Here is a 16,259-nt window from a genome sequence, read left to right as displayed (position 1 = left end):
TTTTTGGACAATGCACCGAAATGACGTCGTTTTGGGTAGGGCGGGACGCACAATACATTGTGCGACATGGTGCACGATATAACGATGCAACATGGAGTACAATTGTTATATCATGCACCAGGACACACAATGCATTGTGCACTAAAAAATCCCATGTTTCGTATGTACATAATTGTTTAACAGAATATACATAAACTCCTAACATAATACACATAATCTAATATAATACATAATACACATAAACTATTAACATAATATACATAAACTCTTACATAATATACATAAAATCTTAGGGCGCACAATGCATTGTGCCCGTGCACGATATAATTTGCCCACGGAGTACTGATATCTATTTGTCATTACTAATTACTAGATGATCAGGAGCAGATTGTTAGAGCTAAACTAACAAGTCATTACTAATTACAGATCAATAAAAATAATGATTAAAGATATTAGCCCAATTAATAAGCAGAATTTTTCACTCACTCATCCTCAGCCGAAAGGAAGCCACAAACCTATCTGCCAATCCATCATGAAACTTTACACTCTTCACAATTATATTACCAGGTAATTTTTACAACTTAAAATGGTTGCAACATATTTGAAATGCTTAAACTCTACTTCTCTGCAATATTACAAACAAGTTAAAGAGATCAGTCTGATAAGCATTAATAATGTCATGATGTGCAAGCAGTTCAGTAGCTCCTATGCACATTATAGTGCGTATTTGTGCATAGAATCATCAGTGAATTAGATATAGGGATGCCGTAAGGACAAGATCTCAGACGAGAATTTAGGGGGAAAAAGAAAAACAAGAGGCAAAACACCATATTGGACAAAGAAAGAGCCAGTTTATAGTACACCAGTCTTGGGAACAAAATAGACATTTTTGTTATGCATACTGGAAGCTCTGGCCCTTAGATTGGAATGGATGGTGACACTGAAACGGATTCTTCCATGAATCCAAACATTCGTCGGAACCCGACAACCGCCGACGACTGACCATTCCATCTCGCTGGTCCCAATGCTCATGGACGCTGAATCAACAATAACACATTTTTTTTTAGTATCTTCTTCAATTCAATCTCTCAATCCTTCTTCTCCTACAAAATATGTGGCACAGCCTCACTTCCTCTAAAACCAAACACGTCAGACCAAGAATCAAAGCCACAGTTGATATTTCACCGCCGCCCGCGGCGCCTCTCTTCCCAGTTCTCTGAACATGAAGGTCCGCGCCACAAGCTTATCGTATTCTGATCACTTGTCACCTACAAAGTCCCCATCTTTCGTAAAACTCACTGCTTTATCCCTCATATCCCTCTCCTTCTTCTTCCTCCTCAGGTATTTCTCTTTCAACCCCATAACCGTGCTCCCCTCCTCCTTCTCCATCCTTGACACCATCACCGTCACCATCAATACTGGCACAACTGTGACCACCCAGTCTCAGCAGCCTGTTTCTCCGCCTGCGGCAGCTCGGCCAAGGTCGCAGGGGGATTTCTTGGAATGGATGGGAATTATAGACGAGAATGGCGTGATGGCGGGGGAATTTATCGTTGGGGATTTCGAAAGTGCCCTGGTGGAGACTGTGGCGAATGAGAATGAGGGAGGAGCAGATAAAGACGAGGATAGAGAGCTTGTAAAGGGAAAATTTGAGAAATTTGAAGTTTGTGATGAGAACATGAGCGACTACATTCCTTGCTTGGACAATGCGGAGGCTATATCGAAATTGAGTTCGCCGGAGAGTGGGGAAAAGTATGAGAGGCATTGCCCGGAGAACCGGAAAAGATTGGATTGTGTGGTGCCCTGGCCCAAAGGGTATAAATTTCGAGTTCATTGGCCGGAAAGCCGAGATGAGGTAATTAACTAATTATAATTATATATGTAGAACATAGTAGTATTTTAATTTGGTATTTTGCCCACAAAAAGTGAAATTTCTTGCCCTATGGTCCCACATCCCAACCACTATGGAAGAGAAAATCATGGTGATTCAGAGGGAAGACCATGCCTAGTGTCCACAAGTAGCTACCCTACAAGAGGGTAAAACTTCCACACTACAGCTGCTGGGGCTCGATCTTTTGTCCTTACCCATAATCTACCACAAGAGCCAACTGAGTATTTCCTTTGGTATTTTACTTGAGTATTTAACTGTCTTTTCAAATGTTTCTGTAGGTTTGGGTTTCTAATATACCTCAGACTTCCTTGGTTGATAACAAAGAAGGGCAGAATTTGATATCAAGAAATGGAAGTAAGTTCATATTTCCTGGAGGAGGAACTCAGTTTCCCAATGGTGTAGAACAACATTTGGATCAAATATCCAAGGTATGCTGGTTTTTATGAGTTATGCTCACCTGGTTACTTTTCAATACTCACATGGCATTTGTTTCTTTGTTTTCCATTTGCTTGTAGATGGTTCCAGATATTGCCTTTGGCAAACGCACACGCGTTGTCTTGGATATTGGTTGTGGCATAGGAAGCTTTGGTGCTTATTTGTCCAACCACAATGTAATCACATTGTCTATAGCTCCCAAAGATGCTAGCGATAACCAGGTTCAGTTTGCACTTGAGCGTGGTGTTTCTGCCATGGTTTCTGGGCTTGCAACACGTCGGTTATTGTATCCTAGCCAAGCATTTGAGTTGATACATTGTTCAAGATGCAAAGTCAATTGGATCCGCGATGGTACATCCTCAGTCCTATATGATCTTTAGTACATCACATTTTCCATGCTTATTCTGTTAGTTTATGGGGAATAACGTTTTTTATCCAACTCATTTCAAGTTCATAGTAATGATATCATTGTTTTCTTTGGCTTGTGGTGACTGGTGAAGAGGGAATTTTGCTTCTTGAGGTGAACAGAATGCTTAGAGCAGGAGGATACTTTGTTCTAGCAGAACAGCCTGTTGACAATCGAGAAAAATCAATCGAACAATGGAGAGGTATATGTTTGATACCTTAATTTGTCTTGAATTTCATGTGACTTATGTCCTTTAACTGTTCATGGTTCTCGAATTGGTTATTGGCGTGACTGAAATGCAGAAATGGAGGATCTTGCTAGTCGCCTTTGTTGGGAGCTTTTGAAGAAGGAGGCAGGCATTGCTATATGGCAGAAGCCATTGAACAACAGTTGTTATCTCAACCGCAATCCCACTGCAAAGCCTTCATTATGTGGAAACGACGATGACCCCAATGATGTCTGGTATTTCCTGCTCTACAACCTGTCAAATGTTGTCTGGTTTCACTTTCCCTTTCTACTATGATGTCTGGTATTTCTTGCTCTATGACGTTGTCTTGTTATTTTGTACCAGGTATGTGAATATGAAGGCGTGTATCACACGTTTACCTGAGAATGGCTATGGATCTAATGTGACTGTGTGGCCTGCTCGCCTGAACTCTCCACCGGACAGGCTATTTACCATCAAAATGGATGCCATCTTGTCTAGAAAGGAAATATACAAAGCAGACACACACTATATGTACGATGTGGTTCGTGGATATATTGGTGCTTTCCATTGGAAAAAGTTCAGATTCCGAAATGTAATGGACATGAAAGCTGGATATGGAAGGTATATATATTCCTTCCCAATCAAAACTAATTCATTTTTAAAACTTTGGAACTAAGATTTCTGAGGTTTTTGACAGTTTTGCAGCAGCTTTAGTTGATGCTGGGATTGATTGTTGGGTTATGAACGTTGTTCCTGTCAGCGGTCCAAATACACTCCCTGTTATTTATGATCGCGGTCTCATTGGTGTCATGCATGATTGGTAAGGGCTATATAGTGAAATCTTTCTGCCAATTTGTGAACTGGAATAAGTGATGAAGTGATTGCTCTCCTTCGAATTGTGTATAGGTGTGAGCCATTTGACACTTATCCAAGAACTTATGATTTACTGAACGCAATTGGTGTTTTCTCGGCAGAGAAGAAGAGGTAATATTGTACTTGTTTGGGCAAGCAAAGTGAGTTCACATTTCACTTATGGAGAGTGTAAAAACTAAGGTTTGTTGTGTATGCAGATGTAATATATCAAACATTGTGTTAGAAATGGACCGAATTCTGAGACCTGGAGGAAGAGTTTATATACGTGACCTCACACCTATCATTGATGAACTAGATGAAATAGTGCATGCAATGGGATGGGTGGCATTCAAATTCAATGATAGTGAAGGTCCTCATTCTAACTGGAAGCTTTTATCCTGTGAAAAACGCATGTAGATGGCGAACACCAGCCAAATTGATCAAACTGTTGACTTGGTAATCATATAGTTACAAGTTCAACTTTCAGTAAAAGTGATCTATTGGTCTTATTGAGTTGAGTCGGTCAGTTATGGACAACTGGCTAGTTGGTATATCTCATTTTATTTCTTTGTAATTTGTCATATATAGTGTTGTCTTGTGTAAATCCACATCTCAGGTTCAATTGAAAGAAGTATGAAAGCCAGTATTGAACCGATTAAGGTGTACAATACAATACAATACAAAATACATAGTACATGATTGTAATATTCACACAAAACTCAACCTTTTTTGGAGGGAAATGGGAAAACATGAATGACTACATAATGAACACAAAATAGAAGCATCTTCTTTTTCACAGTTTCAGCACAGACAAGAGTCTACATGGTGATGATGCAGCGAAGGCCTTCCCCTTTGAGCATCAGATCAAATGCCTTGTTGATCTCAGCAAACGGCACTTCATGAGTGATGAATTTCTCCAATTCCAGTTCCTGCAAATTCTCAAAAATGACCAAATCTCAGATTGGTTCGATCATTTGGTGATGATGTGTAAGACTTTTAGTCGAGACAGAACAGATATGTTACCTTGTTCATGTATTTCTCCACAACAGCCGGGAGGTCAGTGCGGGGCTTGTAGTTGCCAAAGAAAGTACCCTTCAGAGTCCTCTCGTTCAGAAAGTTCATGGGGTGAGTCTTGAACACTGCCTCTTTGTGTGGCACTCCCACCAGCACCGCCACTCCCCATCCCTGACAAACCAAACCTTATTATTAGCAACCTGTTAATGAATCGGCTAAGGTTTACAGAAACATAAATAGCACATACATCATGAACACATTCGAATGCAGAAATCATGGCATTAATGTTCCCAGTGCACTCCACGCTTCTGTCCACTCCTCCATCACTCATCTCAACAATCACCTCTTGAACTGGTTTGCTATGGTCTTTTGGGTTCACAAAGTCAGTCACACCAAATTTCTTGGCTGCAATATATTAAAAAAAGAGCAAACTTACAAAACTTAGCCAACTGATCAAACATCATTGTACTAATAACAGTAATAAGGAAATAGAAAACCTTACCTAGTTCAAATCTGCTGGGGACCAAATCAACACCAATGATCCTTGATGCACCTGCCATTCTTGCCCCTTCTGCAGCCTGATCAATATTACACAATTTTTTAGTCTCACCTATATCAACTTTTTATTTTTGTCAGAATATTGACATCTTCTAAGAAGACTTACAGCAAGACCAACAGCTCCCAATCCAAACACAGCCACCGTTGAGCCTGGTTTTGGTTTAGCAACATTCAATGTGGCACCAAGACCTGCAAAACATAACACATCAAACCTAATTCTTTCTTTGTTTTTTAATGATGTTCAAGATTTGATAATTGACTAGATTGTTGTGTACCTGTGGAGATACCACAGCTGAGGACACAAACTTTGTCTAGAGGTGCATGTGGGTTGATCTTGGCGATAGAACCAACATGACAGACAGTGTATTCGCTGAAAGTGGAGGTTCCAACGAAGTGATAGATTGGTTGGCCGTTGATTGTAAATCTTGATTTCTGGTCGTGAAGCATCACCCCTCTGTCAGTGTTGATCCTGAGGAGATCACACATATTGCTCTCCTCTGATTTGCAGTGTCTACACTCTTTGCATTCCCCAGTGAAAACAGGTAGCACATGGTCCCCTGGTGCTAGTTCTGTCACTCCCTCTCCTACACTCTCCACAATCCTAAAATCCCACAAACAAAATCAAGAATTTAATTTAAAAAGCATAAAATCTGAGTAACCATAATTCTTGATTAATGAATAGAAGCTTACCCTGCGGCCTCGTGTCCTAGAATACGAGGAAAGACAGGATTTTGCCCCTGCAAGACCCCAAAAAATAATCATTTTTTAGAAGGGCAATCAAATCAAAATGAAATATATAAATAAGGGTATGAGATTTGTGCAAGTATAGTATACCTTGGCTTCCCAGAAGTAGACATCAGTGTGGCAAAGAGAAGTGAAAAGAATCTTGATTCGGACTTCCATTTTCTGCGGCGGAGCGACCTCCACTTCCTCTATCACCAGCGGCTTCCCTGCTTCCCATGCCACCGCAGCTGCAACCAAAAACCCACCTTGCAGCTTAAATGGTACTAGATTGTGGGCAAAAAATTGAACCACCCATGTATTATCAAGAAGAAGAGAATGTAAAAAAGATAGTACCTTTGCATCGAATGACTTGCCCAGCAGTGCATGCCATTTTTGTTGTCTGAAAATATGTGTTAGTTCGAACTGAATAGGAATGTTGATGATGTGGGTTGGTTTGAAGGTGAAGGTTGGGCATTTATAGTTGCAGAGGAAACAAAATTTAAAAACAATTAAGGGAAGTCATAAGTGGTTTTGCATACCAGGGGTTTGTTAGTAGGCGGAACTACGGAAGCATCCTCATATGGGTTGTCAACAATTTAATACAGTAGGCGTCAAAATCTGAAACTTTTCCCAAGTTTTGGTTCATGGGTTTTGATTGAGGCATCTGGTTTTCCTTTTTTTTTTTTTTCTTAAATAAAAACTTAGTGGTAATTCGTAATAGAAAATGAGCAATACCACAATCCTCTCTTACCTAAAAACCAGTTGATGGTTTTACTTCCTCTGATTAAACCTTTATTCTCTCTCCTTAAAAACAAAATTATTACGGGATAATTGATGATGATAAAAATTTATGTGAAATTATTTCAAGAATTATTGTTAGTGAGACGGTTCAGGTCAATATACAAATGTAATAATTTTATTAAATATATAATACTTATGTTTGAAAAATGTAATATTAATTAAGAACAAAGTCTTTGTTACTTATAACGGAAAGTGTAATATTTTTGAAAAAAAATATACTTTTACATTTTGATTTAAAAGTTTTACATTTTTTTTTTCAAAAAGTATTTTACTTTCTCAATTAAATTTATGAGATGAATACTAAAAAGGTTCATAATTTATTTTAGTCAAATTCATGAATTTTCGAGCATTCTTGAAACAAAAAATCATGATTATTTTTTTTGAATGCTACTAGCTCTATTACAATGTAGTATCTGTTCATATACTTTCTCAACCTACTGAAACACAAAGAGCCAATAACGCCTCCACTGAGGCTCGAAATCACAATCTTCCAAATGGAAGTCCAACCCGAATACCATTAGACCACATAGTCCTGGTAAAATCATGATTATTTTTAATTCACGTAAAATGTGTGATTTTTTTATATATAAAAGTATACTCCGTATTATTTTTGAATGAATTTAAAAAATTGAATAAAATAGACTCTATATAAACAAGAAACAAAAAAAACTAAAATTTTACATGATTTACATCCTCACAAATGCTCTGTCGGGTTGGGATGTGAGGGCCCTTAGGGTTGGGGTTCAGCCATTAGAAGAAGAAACGAAAAACTAAAATTTTAAAAGATATAGGAAACAAAAGGTGGGAAAGAAGAAGAATAATGAATAATAATAACATTTTATTACATATTTATTACCCCAAGGCTCAATTCTCAACCCTAAGGGGCCCCCACACTCCGATCCAATAGCGCATTAGACATAACTAGTTTTTGCCCCGTGCGATGCACGGCATACAATTTAAGTAACTTTATTATTGATAATATTTTAAACAGAATAAAATAAAATATTAATCATGAAATTAAAACTTATTCTGAAATGTATTTTTCTTTAAAAATACTAAATTGGTTGTTATATCAAACATCACATACTATTAGCATATATTATAAAGAATTGTGTTATAACATACCGGAGTAGATCTAAAACAAACTAATAAATACAGTATCATCTTCAGATAAAACTTATTGTTTAAAACGAAATTAAGAAATACATCATATTTTCTAATTACTTAATATCAGTTCAATAATTATTTGTTTAAACTTATTCGTCTCTCCAATATTATTGTTCATGCAACTGATTTAAATTTTAAAAAAATTTCTTTCAATTTAGTAACTAATTTAGTAACTTTTTTATTTTTTATTTTTTTTTTTATTTTTCCCTCTCAAAATTATATTAGAATGAACAATTAAATTGTTGTCGATGAATAAAATTGTAAGAATAAAAAAACAGGTTAATCTTATTTTTTAAAATCGGGTACTCTAATTTTTTTTTCAATAAATAATAAATTAATTTATTAATTTATATAATAAAATGTTAACTTAAAAATACTGGAATGTATTACCTGCTTCGTCATTAAATAACAATAATTGTAGATTAACATGTATTGAAAATAGATAAGTATGTTGCATTACATACCTTAAAATGATGCAATTTCATTTAATTGATATTTAATACCTTAAAATGGTGCAATTTCATTTAGGCGGGAAACTGATGTGGCAAAAAACATTTTGCTATTATATAGAGTAAGATAAAGATAAGATTTTATTACATATTTCTAACGAACTAATTGAATTAAGGAGAATGAAAACAAAATAAATATGTTTTGTCTCAATTAAATAGGAAAACTTATATCCAATGAGGTGGAATCAATATTCCAATGGTGGATCCATCCAATGGATGTTTGCCCATTTTCTACCAAACCCATTGGACAATTGTACGACCATTATATTTTTCTTGTGTTTTCAATCATACAACTTGCTTTATTAGTCAAAGAATCATTTGATTTTTTTTTATCAAGAATCATTTTAATTTGTGTAGTCAAAAAATTCATTTCTTATAGTACAATTCACTTGTTTTTATGTGATTTGTAAACTTTTACTCGTCACAACAAAACAAAAAAAAAAATAAAATTATGATTTTTACTTTTTTTTTTCCACTGAGAAGCCATTGCCAAAGGAGGTGGGGACACGTGGTGAAGTGTAGGAACCAAACTAAAACCAAAGGCGCCTACAGAAATGCAACGAGCAAACTGTGAAAAGACAAACTATGCGTAGTTTTCTACTTTTGTAGGGGAAATGCGTAATCGAAGGAGAAGGGCATTCTCGTCCGTGGAAGTTTTGAAGCGGTGTCAGTTCCGCGCAAACTGTGCCACGCTACGCTACTGAGTATATAATACATATACATACTCTGGAATCATCTGCTCTGCATTCACAATATACATACATATTACATACAGATCAGATAATAATAAGAAAATACAGAAAGCTATGGCTGCTAACACTGTTGGTCAGGTCATTCGCTGCAAAGGTGATTTTGCTTTACCGGATTTCAATATCGTTTTTTGGTTTCATGTGATTATGTGATGTGATTTTGGGTGTTTCTTGATTTGGTCTAATGGGATTTTGCTTCTTTTTTCTTTAATTTTATTCAACCACTCCATGGATCGGATCTGCTTTAATTTGTGGTTGTTTATGAATGCATATGCATGATTGATTATGCGGAACATGATGGTTTTGCAGCTGCGGTGGCATGGGAAGCCGGAAAACCTTTGGTTATTGAGGAAGTAGAGGTGGCGCCGCCACAGAAAATGGAAGTCCGTTTGAAGATTCTCTACACCTCCCTTTGCCACACTGATGTTTACTTCTGGGAAGCCAAGGTAAGTTAACATTTTTTTTTTTTTGTGGGTTTCATATTTTATTAGATTAATTAGCGTTAGTAATCACAACTAATTAGCTAGCTTATATTCAATGCTCAATCTACTATTCAATCCGATTGCATATATTTGAAAGCTAGCCATACCAAATGGGTACATGTTTATGACTTATTCCCCAATATAGTATATTACTCCATTTAGTCATAAATAAATAAATTATTTGTTCTAATTGAATACTCAACTTTACTGATTTATCATTTGATATTTGACTGCAGGGTCAAACTCCTCTATTCCCAAGAATATTTGGACATGAAGCTGGAGGGTATAATCTAAAACTGTGTCAAAATGTATTATCATATCATGCTTGAATAGATAGCCTCTTATTTAGTGCATTCTGGATTGATTTCTGGGTTTATGGCTCTGTTCTTATTTTAGAGCTTATTACTTATTTTAACTTATAAACTATGTTTTTTTTAAGCATAAAGCTTAAAACGGAATAGCTTATTTTGAAATAGCTACTAGCTTTTAAACAATTGAGCTAGTTATGGCAGCATTAAGTTGTTGTCTACTTTTGTAACTTTTGTTGAATTTAGGATTGTAGAGAGCGTAGGTGAAGGGGTAACACATCTCCAACCAGGAGACCATGCTCTTCCAGTGTTCACTGGGGAGTGTGGAGATTGCCGGCACTGTAAATCAGAGGAAAGCAATATGTGCGACCTTCTCCGGATTAACACTGACAGGGGGGTTATGATTGCGGATGAAAAGACGAGGTTCAGCAAGGATGGGAAGCCCATATATCACTTTGTTGGAACTTCCACCTTCAGTGAATACACGGTTCTCCATGCTGGTTGTGTTGCCAAGATCAATCCTGAGGCACCACTTGACAAAGTTTGTGTTCTCAGCTGTGGAATATCCACAGGTTAGAGTTAGAGATCGATCACACTAAATGGTAAGTAGCTACAGTATAATGTTTGTTAGTGTTTACTAATCAAATGTCCTACTTGTGGTGTAGGATTTGGTGCTACTGTAAACGTTGCCAAACCGACAAAAGGCTCGACTGTTGCCATTTTTGGATTGGGAGCTGTAGGCCTTGCTGTGAGTACACTTTGGGCCATTGCCCTGTTTCTTTATTACTCAGTATTTTGCAAATTTCAACAGGTGATGTTTGTTCCAAGTGTTGTCTCTCTATTTGAACTATTAGGCTGCCGAAGGAGCTAGGTTATCTGGAGCATCCAGGATTATTGGTGTTGATTTGAACGCCAGTAGGTTTGAAGATGGTTAGTTCTGCAATGGCACAAAAAATTTAAAAACAAAATTATGTTGTATTCAAGATGATGATAATGATGATGCTGATTGGTTTTGTTGAGCACAGCTAAGAAGTTTGGTGTTAATGAATTTGTGAATCCAAAAGATCACAGCAAGCCTGTTCAAGAGGTTAGTTAGTTTGTTTGCCATTGAAATGTTGGCATTGATGTTTTGTTGGTTGTTTAAAGCTGAGCATATATTTGCAGGTGATTGTTGAGATGACAGATGGCGGGGTGGACCGGAGTGTGGAGTGCACTGGAAACATCAATGCAATGATCTCCGCATTCGAATGTGTTCATGATGTAATTAACTGTCTTGCCTGCCTATTATATTATATTGTAGTATCTGTATTTAAGATTTGTAAGTCTGTGTTTCCAACTGAAAATATACGGGATGCTGACAGGGTTGGGGTGTTGCTGTTCTTGTGGGGGTGCCAAACAAAGACGATGCATTCAAAACTCACCCGGTGAATCTGCTGAACGAGAGGACTTTGAAAGGCACCTTCTTTGGCAACTACAAACCCAGATCAGACCTCCCTGCTGTGGTGGAGAAATACATGAAAAAGGTATATATGTATGTTGTTTTTGTTGATGCATATGAATGAATGAATGAATGAATAAATGAACATATGCATGCAGGAGCTGGAGTTGGAGAAGTTCATCACCCACCAAGTGAGCTTCTCGGAAATCAACAAAGCCTTTGATCTGATGCTGAAAGGGGAAAGCTTGAGGTGCATCATCAAAATGGAACACTGATTCGTCATCGTCATCATTAGCTCTTCTGTGAAGAAGATACAGATGGCTGGCAGAGTGTATCCCTACAAGTATGAGACAGAGTTATAGATTATGATAGGAGTAATAAGAATAAGGTTTTTGGGCCTTGATTAGGATGCCGTATCGTGTGCACTTGTGAGATTAAATTGCTGTACTTAATTGCATGGAGATTTAGAATTCTCCTACTGAAAAATCAACCTCAAACTTGCAACTTCTTATATCTATTATCTATTTTTCATGAGTGTGTTCAAACAAATCCAATTTTTTCATGACTGTGTTCGTAATAAGTGTATCAACTCTAAATAGTCAGTCGGACAGACACTCGACACTTATCTTGCAACTTTTTATATCTAATAATCTATTTTCATGAGTGTGTTCAAACAAATCCATATTTTTCTCTTGTACTACCTAGAGCAACTATAAAACATTTAATGATTTATAATATAACCCGTGACGATTTAAGTACAAATTAAAATTATATTTTATTTATTTGATCATCATTGTCCTTGATGGATTTGTAATACGAGTATTTAATCAGCACTATTGGCAAGCAGTTGGGCACAGTAGTCAATTAAATAGTTAGTCGAATAGACGCTCAACACTTAGCACGTGACTAGTAGAAGAAATGAAATGACAATTGTGAAATTATGATAGTCAAGTCAACCTATATATGAACTACTTTCCTACACATCTCTTTTTCCCCTAAATCGCTTCTCGTTACCTAAATATCTTTACATTTGATTTCTTAAATCACTTATATTCTAAAAAATATTTCATTCTACAATAAATAGATGGTTAATGTAGGAAGAGAAAAAAGAGAGCACAATTGTAGGAAGAGAAGAAAGAGAGCACAATTGTACATGTATAGAGCTACTTACAAAAATAGTAAATTCCAGCTTAGTACCAATTAAAAAGATCCGTGATTCCTTTAAAAAAAAAAAACCGTGATTTTCACGTTAAAAATATTGTTTCTTTATATTTCTCACTTAGTTATGTCTTATTATCAAATCAATTATGTTAACCTGCTAATTAACTACCCTTGCAGTCATAACATTGCATTACCTATTTATGAAAAAGTTTGCATAACCAGTTTAAATTATACTCTTGCAGTGAATATGAAATATTGTAAACACTAAACTACGTAAATATTGTCTATATGAAACATTGTAATTACTAAGCTAAACAAATAGTCTATAAGAAACTTTGTACTACAAAGCATCAAGCTAATTGTCTGGCGTGCTTCAAAATATAAAAAGTAACAATTTTTTTAAAAATATTATTGACTTTATTGCACATACATACTTTCTTAATATATTTAAAGAGTCAATGTCTCCATTAAGATTTAAGATTCAAACCAAGATCTTTGGCAAGTAACAATTTTACTTAAATCAAATTTAAAATTAATTAACAAAAAGTACACAAATGTGTCACTTTTTAAAATTTAACCGTCACAATTTTTCTTTTCTTTTCTCTTGGGCTTAAAGCCAAGCCAATAATAAATTTCATATTTTAGACACTTTAGACATGATCTGAGATGAGAAAAGCAAGTCCTTGCAAATATTTATACATTAAAAGAACAAAATAATAATAACGAGGCAATCCATTCTCATGATTTATATCATATCATCCTGAATTAAATTAAATTTCATATATTATATAGTAACCTCCCTGTTGAAAATCCAGCTGAACTTCACCCCACGCGGCGCCAACTTCTTGGCTCTCTCGTCGGCTCGCTCTTGCAGCTTCCTAATCCTCAACGGCAGTCTACACACGAAGTCCTGTGCGCCTCTTCCATCCCCGTTCAATCCCTCCATCTTCTCCAGTTTCCACCGTCCGATCAAAAACTCCAAGATATCCGCGTAGTCGTGAGCCGTGTAAACGCCGAGGCGCTGAGCCACCGCCGAGAAGTGCTCGAAGAGATTAATATCTTGGCCGTCGTACATGAGGTGAGCCGGCATTGTGATCTTCTTCCTCATCATGTCGGCTATGGCGAGCATGGCGCCGTTGGGGTCCACTTCCAGCAGCTTCTCCACGATGTTCGCGTACGCGTTCTCGTGCCGCTTCTCGTCCGCCGCAATGCTGCCGCAAATGCGCGCCAGCGCCAGATCGCCGCCCTCCTTGGCTAGCCGAGCCGTGTTGCCGTGCGACACGAATGTGGCTCGCTCTTGGAATGACGTGTATACGAATCCCAAATACGGGTTGTTTTCCGTGCCCGGATCCTACTCACCCATTTTTTTTTTATACCAATAAAAACACAATTCAGGAAAAAAAAAACTCACAATATTTTGACAATTTTAAATTAAAATGTAGCACGTTGACGTATGGTCAACGAATTTTACTGTTTCAGTGACAAGGATTTACTGGAGGGTGTAAACGGTAAATAATTATTTGGCTCAAATTTTAAATTTATTTTTTTGAATAAGAAAACGAGGTGAAGGGACTAACCATTCCAACGCCAAGCAAGTACTGCACCGTTTTTTCGATCATGGTCATATCGACCCGACCCGAAAGGTAGAGGTAGGTCCGGAGCAAATCGCCGTGGCGGTTCTCCTCGGCGGTCCAGGCTCGAGTCCAAGCCGCCCAAGGATTCTGGCTGGCGCCGGTCTCATCGCGCACCCCGTCAAGCGTGTTAATCATGGTCTGATAAGTCGGCAGCGCGTCCTCGGTGATCATATCGCCGACCAGAACCACAAAGTAATCGTCCGGAAGGCCGGAGTTCCGTTCCCGGAGCGCCCGAACCTCATCGAAGAACTCGTCGGAGGGACGGGACGGGTCGGGGAGGAACTCGTTGGGCTGCCAGCATTTCTCCACCGGCTTCAGGAGAGGGAGGACCGAGTTCGACGCCCAGGACTCTAGCGACTTGAAAATCTCGACTTTTTCGGGGGGCATCGAGTGCGTCGTCTGGTAACGGAGCGGCTGCGGCGGGGCGGCAATGGCTGAGATCGGCGCTACACGGCGGTGGAGGGCGGCCGGAAAGGCAGATGGAGAGCATGCAAGTGTGTTGGCGGTGGCGGAGAATACTAAGAATTGCTGCATGCTTACAATCAGGAAGAAAAGTCAAACGTCTGGGTTGCAATGAGTGAGAAGTAGGGGTTACCAATTTCTTATAGGAAATCTCCTTCATAATCTGCCCTCAATACTCTCATAATATTACCCAATTGCCACTATACTCACACCCATAATTCACTTTATTAATCATATACTTAACTTTATTCAAATTCAATTATATAAGTCTACATGTTTTACTAAACACAGAAATTATAATAAATTCATGGATTCTGATCTTAAAAATAATACTTAAATAGGTCATCAAATTACACGTATAAATATAATTAGGTTATCTAAATCAAAATAAAATTGTACTCCGTAATTAAGACATTGAACAGTTTAAACTATACAATTAAACAAAAACTAGCATGTCCTTTTTATTACCGTTGCTGTGATAATCATTGCGTTAAAATTTTATTATTTTAAATAAAGTAAAATATTTTTTAAAAAAAATACTCCCACCTTGTCTTCATCTTCCACTAGAGATGAACACAGGGAAGTAGGTGGAGTTTTTTTATTTTACTTAAAATTATTAAATTAAATTTAAATAACTTTTTAATAGAGTGACTGCACATCAACAATAATCAGGAAATTATGTGTATTAGTATTTAGTAGTGCTAGTGGTAATAAAAGAAAGCAGTGTGGGTAGTTTAGTAATTTAAAAGGCATAGTAATATTAAGCGACAGATTTGGAAAAAGAAATGGCAGCCCATGTATCCAAGAAACCAGTGGGTGCAGTGGTTTCTACGTTTCAACCAGAAAAGTGGGGAGAGACTCCGTGAATCATATACTGTGGGTTCAAATCTTGTTCTCATTATTATTATTATGCTCTTGATTTTCGTGTTTTATAATGTTACTCCTAAATTCCCACTAACCATTCCACTTTCAAACCATTTTTTGAAATCGAGAAATTGGTTTCAAAAGAAAAAAATAAAATAAAATAGTGTGGGAATATGTTGATAATTCTTTTATAAGTTTTTTACATTTGAATGATAGGTGTTGGACTTAGCCCTTCATAATTTTTACCCAACAATTTTCTCTCTCAATATATGTTATTTGTAACTTGTTTTTTGATATCACTTGTTAGATCAAACACTTACTACTAAGTCAAAAGTTATACGTAGTAACGAATGTGTAACTTTATTTTCTTATAGACTACCACCACATTTTTAAAAGTAGGATGTTGGACTTAACTCTTCATCAATCTTAAAAAAACAAAAAACAAAAAACAAAAAAAAAATAAAAAAACACACACACACACACACCCTAGCGAGTGCGTGCTCCGTACGTGCCCGCTGCGGTGCGTCAGAGTGGCCACTAGCTGGCGGCCACTCTAACCTTTTGACTGTTGCTTTTTTTTTTTTTTTTAATTATTAG

General features: G+C 37.1%; 4 protein-coding genes across 5 annotated transcripts; 2 read left to right on the top strand and 2 right to left on the bottom strand.

Annotated features, from left to right (window-relative positions):
- The first annotated feature begins 1,070 nt into the window (after window positions 1-1,070).
- On the top strand, window positions 1,071-4,499 carry LOC109169901 (probable methyltransferase PMT10). The gene is made up of 9 exons (XM_019318803.1): window positions 1,071-1,855; window positions 2,170-2,319; window positions 2,407-2,677; window positions 2,827-2,934; window positions 3,035-3,194; window positions 3,304-3,561; window positions 3,638-3,760; window positions 3,847-3,924; window positions 4,011-4,499. Exons 1-9 carry the CDS (start codon window positions 1,223-1,225, stop codon window positions 4,207-4,209), a joined length of 1,980 nt encoding a protein of 659 aa, XP_019174348.1. The 5' UTR covers window positions 1,071-1,222; the 3' UTR covers window positions 4,210-4,499.
- LOC109169903 (alcohol dehydrogenase 3) lies at window positions 4,476-6,685 on the bottom strand. The gene is made up of 9 exons (XM_019318806.1): window positions 6,442-6,685; window positions 6,199-6,335; window positions 6,055-6,101; window positions 5,640-5,965; window positions 5,471-5,553; window positions 5,309-5,384; window positions 5,054-5,211; window positions 4,816-4,977; window positions 4,476-4,721 (listed from the first exon to the last, which is right to left on the bottom strand). Exons 1-9 carry the CDS (start codon window positions 6,560-6,562, stop codon window positions 4,611-4,613), a joined length of 1,221 nt encoding a protein of 406 aa, XP_019174351.1. The 5' UTR covers window positions 6,563-6,685; the 3' UTR covers window positions 4,476-4,610.
- A 2,608-nt stretch (window positions 6,686-9,293) lies between these two features.
- Window positions 9,294-12,049, top strand: LOC109169906 (alcohol dehydrogenase 1). Of its 2 annotated transcripts, XM_019318810.1 has the most exons (11): window positions 9,294-9,410; window positions 9,623-9,759; window positions 10,032-10,078; window positions 10,350-10,675; window positions 10,769-10,851; window positions 10,958-11,033; window positions 11,129-11,190; window positions 11,268-11,363; window positions 11,465-11,626; window positions 11,700-11,824; window positions 11,867-12,049. In XM_019318810.1, exons 1-10 carry the CDS (start codon window positions 9,371-9,373, stop codon window positions 11,814-11,816), a joined length of 1,146 nt encoding a protein of 381 aa, XP_019174355.1. In that variant the 5' UTR covers window positions 9,294-9,370; the 3' UTR covers window positions 11,817-11,824; window positions 11,867-12,049. The 2 variants fall into 2 exon arrangements, with proteins under 2 accessions (XP_019174355.1, XP_019174354.1); XM_019318809.1 differs by having other exon boundaries at window positions 11,700-12,049.
- A 1,342-nt stretch (window positions 12,050-13,391) lies between these two features.
- On the bottom strand, window positions 13,392-14,918 carry LOC109169904 (stearoyl-[acyl-carrier-protein] 9-desaturase 6, chloroplastic-like). The gene is made up of 2 exons (XM_019318807.1): window positions 14,280-14,918; window positions 13,392-14,053 (listed from the first exon to the last, which is right to left on the bottom strand). Exons 1-2 carry the CDS (start codon window positions 14,868-14,870, stop codon window positions 13,487-13,489), a joined length of 1,158 nt encoding a protein of 385 aa, XP_019174352.1. The 5' UTR covers window positions 14,871-14,918; the 3' UTR covers window positions 13,392-13,486.
- Between the last annotated feature and the right edge of the window lie 1,341 nt (window positions 14,919-16,259).

This window comes from Ipomoea nil, unplaced genomic scaffold (genome assembly GCF_001879475.1).
Source record: "Ipomoea nil cultivar Tokyo-kokei standard unplaced genomic scaffold, Asagao_1.1 scaffold3321, whole genome shotgun sequence".
In the NCBI taxonomy this organism is placed as follows: domain Eukaryota; kingdom Viridiplantae; phylum Streptophyta; class Magnoliopsida; order Solanales; family Convolvulaceae; genus Ipomoea; species Ipomoea nil.
The sequence above is the reverse complement of the archived record's forward strand: the minus strand, read 5'-3'. Positions and strand labels throughout refer to the sequence as shown.